Genomic DNA, 12,352 nt, shown 5'->3' with positions numbered 1-12,352 from the left:
TTAAAACTCCGACTCGACCGAGGGTAGACTCCGACTCTGACTCGATATCGACTCGGTCGGCTCGATTTCAATGACTCGGTTGTTGTAAAAAATACATTAAATATTTATTTTTTTTATAAAAAAACATAATTTTAAATATTTTCATTCATGTTTCCAAACACACAACATTAGAATATAGATAGAAGACAACATATGATCAAAGTAGGCTCATGAATATATCCATTATATCAAAATGGCACCCAGTGCGCTATCCAATACATACATGATCATGATATAGAGATCAAAACAAAAACACATAACCAAGGAGGCTAGAAATGGCCTCTATAACAAAAGTAAACTGTGACCAGTGCTACTGGCTACTGCCAGAGGAGCCAAGATCATGTGGATCAATCTCTGGATCATCATCAGAGTCAGACAGGGGGCCCCATGGCTCCTCCTCATCTTCATCTCCAACTGCAACTGTAGAAGTGTTAGCACTAGCAGGCTGTGCAGCAGTTGTACGCTAAGATAGACGAGATATACGCTTCTGTCATGGCTGAGCAGAGGAAGCGCCTGCAACTGGAGGACTTGCTAGCTGTGAGGCTGAGGCTAATACAAGTGGATGAGGATATGCATTCAACTGAACATTATGTTCGAGTGATGCTATCATCTGTAATTCATAATCCATATCCTCATCAGAAGCAAACTCTATTGGATGACTCTCCACTACCCAATCTAATGTTGGATCAAAATGTCTTCCAACACAACAGGATCTGAATCAGGTCTTTTGTTCAGCAATTGGTTGCGCCTGAGCCGGAGGTTGTATTGGACATATACTAGATCATTTAACCGTTTTTTATCCAAACAGTTTCTCTTCTTTGTGTGAATCCTCTCAAAGACAGACCAATTGCGCTCACACCCAGTAGCACTGCAAGTTTGACTCAAAATACGAATTGCAAACTTCTGCAATTCAGGACAATGGCTACCAAAAGCCTCCCACCATTATGCTGCAAAAAACATAGGAGTGTATTGATTTAGCTCAACAAAATTACAAATTATATCCAACTTTCAAATTATATCCAATTTTTGTTTACCTGGCTCATCTGTTTCCCTTGCAATCTTTGCTAGGGTCTTCCCAAAGGTACCTGAGGCATTGTGAAGGTTGTGACCTGTCAGTGTATCTCCAGCTGATCACACTCCAATGGGATCATGTGATCAATGCAGTCAATCAGTCCATCTCTAACCTCCCCCCTCAAAGCTCCTGTCGCCTTAGCTTAATAATGATACCGTGGGTTCAAAAAATACCCAGCTGCATGTATAGGGTGATCGAGTTGATTGTTCCACCTTTCATCAATGATTGCCCAAATGGGCCCATACTTAGCCACTTTATCCTTGTACGCCCTCTTTATTTGCTCCTTTGCTTGATCCATAGCCTCATAAATGAAGCCCGTAGCCTTATTTTTAATGGCCAAAGGTCTGACAGAAGAAGCCCGTGGTTTTAGAAACAACCCATGGTAATTGCCCATGGTATTTTAAAAGGAAAAGAACCAAAGAACCTATATAATTGTGAAGCAATGTTTCAAGCAACCATGAACGAATTATTTCGTCCACATCTTAGGAAGTTTGTATTAGTATTCTTTGACGATATTCTAATTTACATAACCCTCAATTGAATGGAAACAAACTTGACAAAGAGTTGATGGCCAAAGGCCTGAATCAAACTGGCTATGTGCAGTGGTTGAGCGGCCAAAGGGTCGAATAGCTCTGATACCAATTTAACGAATAAGGTTTGTACTCACAAGTTAAATACTCCAAAACACTTGGAATATGAAGATATCCATTGAGGATATATATATAGATATAGATATGTATGAATGAGAATATGGCTGGTTACAAATGAGGATCCCGAATATATACCTCGGTGGGTGCCCCTTCACAAACAGTCATGTCCTTAGAAACATGCCTCTTCAGTATACTATTAATTATCAATTATTAATATTCATAACACTCTACCATATGTCAAAGGAAGAACTGTTCTAATAAATCAACAATGAGTACAAAGTTATACAATAAAGCAAATTTCGCATATGCTCAAATGAAGAATATAACTATGAGCATTTAAGAATACTTTGAGTTCACCCAGTGCATAGGATGTTATTGCTCATGAAATTGCTACAGCAGCAAGCATTGGACAACTCAGTCAGTGCCTGGTTATAGTGCTTTGCATATTAACCTCAATCATGTAAGGCATGAGAATTGTTTGTAAAGACCTAATATTATCCTTGCTGGAACTTGCACAAAAACAAGGAAATGATAGTCTGCCTGAAATGACAATTAACATGTCAGGTCTGGTTTTTTATTGTGTTGTAGGGCCTAAGCATGTTAGTGTGCAGCTGTTTTATTGCAAAAAGGATACACTAGAAAGACATTTGATAGTTGCAAATTTGTTTCAACAATTTCAACAAGGGATTTTATCTTATAATTAGTTAGCATATTATTATGGAAACAGCTATAACACAAAAGGAAATGTTTTCCCAGAAAATTTCAGGAAAGTAAACTTTCATGCTTATCATAGAAAGCTATGTAAAGCTTTAGAATTCAAGATGACCATGTTGGTAAGGTTAGGATAAATATAAAGTTAAATAGATCACAGACAATAATAAATATTGATAGAAGAAGCCCATTGGGAGAGGTAAGGGTGTCACAGGCACAGAGAGATCATTGCAAATTTATTTTGTTACTTGGTATCTCATTTCAAGTGTTTGGATATCCCATATATCAGAGTTGCTGCGCTTCTATCAATATTTTTAAATAACTAACTAAACATGGCTATAGAATGTGCCAATATAAATGAAATTATATTAGTGTCCACTGTCCATTAATGAACACAATTGGGAAACGGCACACACAAATACTGCAGGCAATAATACCAAGAAAAAGAGTGCCTAGGGAATCTCCCTAAAAGAAAAAACAAAATAAAAATAATTGACCTCTTTGAATTAAGAATCATGATTAAATCACGTGTCTTCCTGTTTGTAACCAAAGATATCGCCTGCGAAAGATCAGATAACATAGCGCAAAGAGAATCAGGACCATATTGTTGCAATACTGGAGGAGCGACTGCATGAACCTGGTGTTGCAAAGATGAAGTCTCCTGACTCCCCAGCTCTACTAATCTTTGATTCAAAAATGCCTTCAGCTATACACAGGAATCCATTAAAGAGAAATCAATAACAGGACTTATTAATACAAAATCAACATTGAGCTAATACGAAACACACTACAATCTATCAATAAATATTATATGCCGGGGAACACAAAAAGAAATAAAACCAAGAGTTATAACACAGTAAATATGCTGGTGATAACTTGCCTACTCAAATGAACAAAACAACAAATCTTTTTGAAACGTGTAATTTCAGAAGTAATTCTTAAAAATACTCAAGCTATAAAACAAGTCCGTCAATATCAAGGTCAATGCTTCTTCCTTTAAGTTGTAAGCAAGCCTAAAACCAATCTAATACACCATCTCAAGATTGAAGCAGGACTGCTCCCCATTCCTTCCTTGGTAACATTTTTCCCACTTTTATGTCATATGTCCCTTCTTATAGATCAATGGCTGAAATGATGATGGCCCCCATATAGCAAGTATAGTCCATATAAGGTCATCTAACATCTAGAATCGATTACAAAAGTCATCTATTGACTTGGTTACATGTATTAAGGCTAAATGTACCAATGAATATATGCAAAAACAGTTAACTCTTACTTAAAAGGTAATAAAATTTAATTGAGAGGGAAAACACTAGCTAAAGATGTTAATTTTAGGCAACAATGGTATGTTCTATGCTTGGGAGCAATTTTACTTCAATTTCAGAAAAGTCAACACTGGTTAACAGGGCAGATTTGGTCGACTTCAGTCAACTTCGGCCTCCAAACGGCAAGATGAAACAGCCCTCAAAACAGTCTAATTCTGCCCAGTCAAAGTCTGGTCAAACAGACAACCTGCAGTCAGCCCTAACCACAGTCAATGCTGGTCAAAACTCCTCGATTTTCATGCCCAGAATTGTGGCCTGCTTAGACAGAGATTCCTCACCCAAACCGAAGTCAAAACAAGTCAATGCAGTCAAACAGCCTCCCAGCAGCTCAGTCAACGCTAGTCAACGCAGCAAATAGAAACCCTAGTTCACACATGTGGAGAGAGAGATGGTGAAAGTGACTTGAGGCCTCCTTTTTATATGCAACGTTGAGGATGAATTGGGGGCTTGTGTGCCTGTTTTGCTTGCTGGCCGATCTTGACAATTTGTCCATAATATAAATAAATTCATATCTTCAATTGCACATGTCAGAATCGGATGATTTTTAGATCAATCCTACACCTCTCCGAGAGAGGAATCTAAAAAAATATCAGCTGTCATAAATAAGATGACCCATGTGGAGTTTGGCCCTACTTGCCAATTTTAACACTCCCTCTCAACTAAGGAGAACTCCATCTTCTAATCCATCTGCCAATCTGTACCATCTTTGCCATCCATGCACTACTCTACACTGCTCTGCTCTGCTCTGTTGAACTATGAAGAAGAAGAAGTAATCGAGAATGTATCGTACCATTTTCTACTGACCCAAAGTCAGTCCCAATCAAAAGAGAGTGTCTCATACCACTCTTACTGACCCGAAGTCAGTTCCCATTGATCCCAGATCAATATCAAACATCCTAGCATAAGGAGTACGGTAGTACACGATGCATCCATCGGTAGTACTATGGTCCCTATCCTCATTTCCCTACTCATTGACTAGATGAGAGGTACTTCCCATGAGTCCCAGATTGCATGGGTAGGATGTCTCGGCAGGAGAAGGATGAACCACTAGTCCTGCTCACATGTCGCCAAGGGGTATCACAGGGGAAGGATGAACCACTCACCGTGTACACAACAAACCACTAGGGGAAGGCTGAACCACTCACCCTATGGTTGCTCTGCTCTGCTTTATTGAACTGTGAAGAAGAAGAAGTGATCGAGAATGTAATACTATGGTCCCTATCTTCATTTCCCTACTCATTGCCAAATGAGAGGTACTTCCCATGAGTCCCAGACTGCATGGGTAGGATGTCTCGACAGGAGAAGGATGAACCAGTCATCCTGCTCACATGTCGTCAAGGGGTATCACAAGGGAAGGATGAGCCACTCACCCTGTACACAAAAAACCACTAGGGGAAGGCTGAACCACTCACCCTGTACAGAACTAGGGGAAGGCTGAACCACTCACCCTATGGTTGTTCACTGCTCCAAGAAGTACCCCAAGCCCCCCTGAGCTCCCAGAGTTCAATGTCCATCTCATACAGGACCCTCATAAGAGGGTCTCTCCATGACTCCAAGTCGTTCTCGGAAGGCCAAGAATTTAACCTTCCTCGGGGGCTTTGTCAGAATATCGGCGACCTGCTCATCAGTCCCAATGTGATGGAGCCTTATTGCTCCTCGTTGTACCATATCCTGGATGAAGTGGTACCTAATATCTATATGCTTGGCGCGATCATGAAACACGGGATTCTCTGATAATCGGATCCCACTCTGGTTGTCACAGAAGATCACAGTGGTATCCAGCACATGTCCAAACAACTCACTAAAGAGCTTCCTTGTTAAAATTGGAAACTAGGGCCAAACTCCATGTGGGTCATCTTATTTATGGCAGCTCATATTTTTCTTGGATCCCTCTCATCGAGAGGTGTAAGATTGATCTAAAGATCATCCGATTCCGATAAGTATTCATGCAGTTATGAATTTATTTGTGTTATAAGACAATTCGTCAAGGTCGGCCAGCAACCAAATAAACCCCACATGCTCAACATTTTAGTATAAATAGAGGTGGCCTTCAAGTCATTTCAACACACACTTGGGATCTCTTCCTCTCTCTACTTTTCTTTGGGTTTTAGTAGCAGGAGAGATCCTAAGGGATAACGCTACCCTGATCTAGAGGGCAGAAAGCTGGAACTACCGGAATAGCCGGAACTGCCAGAAAAGCAGGAAATGCCGGAAAAGCTAGAAAAGTTGGCACTTCCCGAAAAGCCGGAAAAGTCGGAACTACCAGAAAAGCCGAAACTGCCGTAATCGCCGAAAAATCCGGAACAACCGAAAAAGCCGAAAAAGTCGGAACTGTCGGAACTGCTAGAACTGCCCGAAGAGCCAGAAAAGCAGGAAATGTCGGAAAAGCCGAAAAAGCTGGAACTGCTAGAAAAGCCGAAACTGCCAGAAAAGCAGGAAAAGCCGAAAAAGCCGAAACTGCTGGAAAAGTCGGAACTGCTGGAAAAGACAAAATTGTCGGAAAAGCCGGAACTGTAGGAACTGCCGAAAAAGCCGAAACTGTAGGAACTACCGGAAAAGCCGGAACTGTCGGGACTGTCGTGACTACCGAAACTGCCAGGAACAGCGGGAACAACCAGAATTGTCGGGAACAGCCGAAACTGCCAGAACTGCCGGGAACTGCCAAAACAGCAGGAGCATCTGTCTCCAAAGGAAAGCAGCATGCAAGGGACAGCTAACTAACACTGGGACAGTTGTATGGTACTTAGCAGCAAATACACCAAGCATGCAATGTTACAGCTAGCATGCAAGGGACAACTAGCATGCAACAACAAGCATGCTAAGGACAACAAGAAAGCAAGGGACAACAAGCAAGCAAGGTGCAACCAACACATAGGTCAGGATGGCAACATGGTGCAGCAATGGCACATAATGCAGTACAGTGATGGGTACAGTCATGATTGCTGAAGCGTGATGAGATGCAGCATAGTGATGATCGGTGCAGCATGGTGCAGCGCGGTGAGGTGCAGCATGATGACGAAATGCAGCACAACGATAGGTGGAGTCACCTTGGAGAATTAGTTGAAGCAACATGTCTTCAACTAATCTCATGTATCATCTTCTTAGAGATGATCTATGCTCTTATCTAGATAAGTCGAAGTGTTGACTTCTGTTGTAAACGTACTATCTCTCTCTCTCTCTATTGAAGAACATATAAGAAGAATTGATCAAAGGTTTCCCCACATTGGGGTTTGTCCCTGGCTAGCGCCACATCTTGTGTCCTCTTGTCTTGGCTTGTCTTCTGCGATTTATGTTTATGTTCTATCTGCAGTTTACTTTAATGCTGATGTGATTGCTAATCTAGAAAAGGTATTGAGCTAACTATGAAAATTGAAATAAATTTCTCTAAGCATAGAACATATCTAAAATTAACATGGTCTCGGGGCTGAGGTGAAGACAATGCCCAAGCAAGAGTGAAAGAACAATCACCGAAGACAGTTGGGAAAGGACAAAAGGATCAGTGGATTCCTCATCCCTCTTCAAATTCACCAAGGGTGAAGTCGAAGCAAAGAATATTATCAGAATGGCGCAGCGGAATATGGCCTACCTAAAGATCACTTCATTGGAAGACCGAATGAATCTCAGGGTGGAAGGAAAGGCAAATAACTAGTTCGGCCATTATGCGAAGGAGTGTCTGAGGTAGGGACACATCACTTGATGATGATAACAATCATTGTAGGGACATCTTCAATGATCAGAGGAATGACAGGTAATGCAGGTCATCAAGGAAACGGCCGACTCTTCAGAGAAAGCAAGGAACCCCAGGTATGAAGAATCAAATGTTGTTTCTAATAAGATAAAGAAGTGTTATCTTGTATTGGCCCTCTCCTTTAGATTCTTTGGGAATCTGGCTTATAGATTGTAGTGCTTCAAGGCACTTCATCAGATAGATGGGTGCACTCTCTAATTTGGTAGAGATGGAAACAATCATGGGATTATACTTGGAGCCGATGCCACCTAGCCCGGAAAGGGTGTAGGGAACGTTAACTCTCAATTGAATAAGGGTAACTCGATTCTTTTACAGAATCTCTTTTATGTACCTGATCGCAAGAAGAACCTGGTGTCCATCTCGGAAATGGAAGTCAAAGGTTTCAGGGTGGCATTCATCGATGGAAAGGTACGTGTTAAAAAATATAATTTTCAAAGATGCTTTTTCTCATGGGTTTAGGGTTGGCAATTTGTATCAAGTTGCAGGATGGTCCATTAGGGATCATGTCAATTGACATATCGCATCTATAACACCGGAGGTCTACCTATGGGGCCCTACCTGATGTGAGTCAAATGGTGATAGGGATGTCTGAATTCAAGTAGAGCATGAAGGTACATGTCTGAGATGTACTGAAGGAAAACCTTATAAGGGGACCATTCCCCTCATGCAACAAGTCCACAGGTTTGGAACAACCCGAGGAGTTTGAGATTCATGATCAGGAATCTCATGTATACAAGTGGAAGAAAGCCCTCTATGGCTTGAAGCAAAACACCCCGGGCGTAGTATGAGAGGATTGATAGCTGTCTGATGAAGCTGAGATTCACTAGGAGTGAAACCGACCCAAACCATTACCCGAAGGTTGTGGATGATAGACCTCTCATACTGGCACCTTATGAGGACGACCTATTTCTGATAGGTGCACATTGCAGACCCTCTCATTTGCAGAAGTAAGAGGGAGTTGGATTCCGGATGTGGAATGATAAACTGCAAGCCTGTGGCTACCTCGAGGATCTTAACTTTCAGAAGTTATATGGTATTGATGTCGGACCAGATTTGGGAAATGCCTCTAAGTTTCATAAACTCATTCGCGTTGATGTTCTTGGTGAACTTCCCTCCGGACATATGTTTTGCAGTTAACATGGTGAGCTCATATTTGGTTGAGCCTCACTGGATTGGTGCCAAGAATCTTCTGAGATATCTTCAGGGCACAATCTCTCATGGATTGAGATACACTGCCAGAAATATGAAACTGCATGATTATTCAAATGCTCACTGGGTAGGCAGTGTGGAGGATCACTAGAGCACTTCTCAGTGCTGGTTCTCTTTGGATTCTGCTTCGATATCATGGATGGGCAGGAAGCAGAAGTCGGTTGTTATAAGCACTGCCGAGACCGAATACATAACTACGAGTATGATCTCATGTGAAGCTGCATGGTTGCAAAAGCTCTTAAGTGAGTTGTTTGTGTTAGGGTCCCACCCTAACCCCCTTATTTATGTCGTGGGATCGAGTCATAGTAAAGAGTCAATAAAGCCCATATTAATAATTCTAAGTGGTTAACCCGCAATTAATGACGGGACCACAGTTAGTTGCAAATGGGCCATGGTATTAGATAGATGGTATTAATAAAACCCATGGTATTGATCCATGGTATTGCATGTATGAGTCATATATAAAGGATAGAGACTCCCTGCAAGGAGCATCGTGTCTTATTTTTTAATCGAGCTCTGCTCTATTAGAGGTTGCCCCCTCGAAGAGGCCAGTGAACATTGCTTTCTGAATAATAAAATATTTGTTGTTGTCTCTCACTATTCTATGTTCTGGGTATCTTTCTTCGCATATTCTGTATTTGGGTGTCTTTTTGCAGGTTAAGAGCATAACAAGTGGTATCAGAGCACTTTCCAGGGTCGGTGGGATCTCCATTTCTTAGCAAAAAAAATTTTGGCTAGAGACGTGTTCCGGCGTCTTTAAACCACGGGATCTGTCGTTGAGCGCATAAACTTGCGGATTTGGGGAGGCATGCACACAGGAAATACAAGAGGTGGTCACGCTTGTTGGACTCCCTTGTAACCCTTGTGGGTACCCCTTCGAGTAGTAGCGCATTAGACAGAACCGCGTACGGACTGTCTTCCAAGTACCTTTTGGGTATATCGGAAGCCCCTTAGCTCCTCTGCAACCTCGCCATAGATAAACCGTCGTTCGTCTTGCTGCTATAGTACACCAAGAACAGCACTCGGATAGATTACTCGCCCATACGATAGGGTAGTCGGGTTGTACAGCTAAGGGTACGGTTGATCCTCCTTAGTTAGAGCCCTGAAATGTTGGGCCGAGTACTACTATCAAACACTTATGTATATTGCGATCTGTAGCACCTGACACTCCTCGAGACCATAGTTCCCTTTTCTATCTTGGGATCACGCATCATCTCTGCCAGATCCGCTCGCGCAAAGGGGTGCAGCAGCAGCAGACATCAATCCCACAGTTCCGAGTTAGCAGACCAGCCATTCTGATCTATTAGATCCATCAAATCCGCAGCAGCAATCTGTTCCGCCACTCAGAGCTATCCGATCCGCCATTCAGATCTCTCAGATACACCGGATCTGAGTAGTTGTGTGGGGTTCCTATACCGGGGCATGATTTTCGCAGGACTTTTGGCAGCGTTGACATTTTTGAGGATTCGGCTACTGTAGTATTCCTAAGGGGTAAAACTCCGTTAGGAGTCTGAGATCTCCCGGGGCGCTTATTGGTGATCTAGCCCATCAGAATTAGGACAACGAGCTGAGGATGGTGGTACCATTCAATTCTTAGTGAAAAAAAAAATTCGGCGGTCCCAAATTTCAAGAACATCAGGTCGGTGCATGGTAGAAACTAGAGCTCAAGCTATGGCCAATGAGAGAATGGACAAACTTGAACAATCCTTGCAATCCCTCCAAATTCAGCTTGACAGACTAACTAGCATTATCCCGAAGGGCAAGGAGGAAGCCCACGAGGAGGTGTATATTGGCAATGGACACAGTGAGGGGGAGTCTAGCCACTCTCTTCACCTCTGGGGCCCCCACCAACAATCCCGCCCGCGACCTCCCAAGTTGGATATGCATAAATTTGATGGTTCTCACCCGGCCGCATGGATAGCACAAATGGAGCAGTATTTCAATCTGAATAACATCTTAGATAATGAGACTCAGCTTATGGTGGCGAGCATGTACTTGGACAATGAAAGGTGGCAATGGTGGGAATAGCATCAACGTTGCAATGGAACTTTTGTGACTTGGACCACCTTCAAAACAGCTCTTACAGAACGCTTTGACCAGGAATCTTCTTTTTTGGGTCGTCTTACTAAGCTCCAACAGACTGGCACAGTGGATGAATATGTTACAACCTTTGAAGCCTTAGCCTTCCGCACTAGGGGTCTCTCGGATGTGTTCTACACGGAATGTTTTATCAGCGGTCTTAAAGAAGCCATAAAAGCCCACGTCCTACTGCACCACCCTCCCACATGGACGGAGGCTTGCAAGGTAGCTCGTAACGTGGAACGTGCATTAGCAGCCCAGTACAGTCGCCCATATTTCACCGCTAAGGGTCGCCCCCCACAGGCTCACAACACGACTAAAACACTTAAGGTTCAAAAGGTGTCACCTGCAGAAATGGCCGAAAGAAGAAAGCAAGGATTATGTTACTACTGTGATGAAAAATACTCCCCAGGTCATAAATGCAAGGAGCCCAAATTTTTTCAAATTTATGCCACTGATTACAGCTCATCGGAGGAAGATCCACCACTAGAGGAACATGAGGCGGTAGAAGAGGACAACCAAAAGGACAATGTCCCTGACGAACCAATTATTTCGTTCCATGCTTTGGCAAGGATTTCTTCACCTCAAACTCTCAAAATCAGAGGTTTTATTAAACATCGCCCAGTAGTAGTCTTGATTGATAGTGGAAGTACACATAATTTCATCCATCAAAAAGTCGCGGAAGCAATGCATTGTTTTGTACGAGCAAGTCCAAATTGCGGATGGGGGCACAATGAAATGTGAAGGCCGTTGTGAAAATGTCAAACTTCAAACGGGGGATTATCAGTTGAAGACCCACATGTTTGCCATACACATGGGAGGGTGCGACATTGTCCTCGGTGCTGAATGGCTTCGCACTCTTGGGTCAATCACAATGGATTTCCAGGAATTATATATGAGTTTTAAGCAGAACAACTCCACACATACCCTCCGTGGACTCCAAGCGGGAGCTCCCTCTATCATCAGCTCGCATAGGATGGAAAAATTGCTTAAAAAGGGCCATCATGGAGTTATAGCTCAATTTAATGCCATCCAGGCAGTCGAAACCCAGTCTCTGCCGATTCATCCTAAGATGCAACAGATTTTAAATAACCATCTGTCGGTCTTTGACAAGCCTCATGAGCTTCCACCGTCGAGAGGGGAACATGATCATAGCATCACCTTGGTTCTAGGGGCCCAACCCCCAAATGTGCGCCCATACAGATATCCGTTCACCCAAAAGAATGAAATAGAAAAAATAATCAAGGAACTTTTGGAAGCATGTGTCATTCGTCCCAGCATTAGTCCTTATTCATCACCGGTGGTCATGGTGCTCAAGAAAGATGGGGAGTGGCGGATGTGTCCAGACTTCAGGGCCCTCAATAAGTTGACAGTCAAAGACAAATTTCCCATCCCGGTGGTTGATGATTTGCTGGATGAACTCAATGGGGCTCAATTCTTCACTAAGCTGGATCTTCGCTCAGGCTACCACCAAATTCGCATGAAGGAAGTCGACATTCCAAAGACTGCTCTCCGAACT

At 42.7% G+C, this 12,352-nt stretch overlaps 1 protein-coding gene across 1 annotated transcript in view; it reads right to left on the bottom strand.

Moving 5' to 3' along the window:
* Positions 1–12,352, bottom strand: part of LOC149152435 (CDK5RAP3 protein homolog) — a 275,534-nt gene that overhangs the window by 105,796 nt on the left and 157,386 nt on the right. Inside the window, exon 8 of the mRNA XM_089439307.1 lies at positions 2,970–3,178. Within this exon, the coding sequence (XP_089295433.1) occupies positions 2,970–3,178 (209 nt within the window). The remainder of the gene's footprint in view (positions 1–2,969; positions 3,179–12,352) is intronic.

The sequence above is a fragment of the Pinus tabuliformis genome, chromosome 9 (genome assembly GCF_031772625.1).
Source record: "Pinus tabuliformis cultivar Carrire ecotype Pingquan chromosome 9, CPIR1, whole genome shotgun sequence".
Lineage (NCBI taxonomy): Eukaryota > Viridiplantae > Streptophyta > Pinopsida > Pinales > Pinaceae > Pinus > Pinus tabuliformis.
This window is presented reverse-complemented; position numbering and strand designations above follow the sequence as displayed.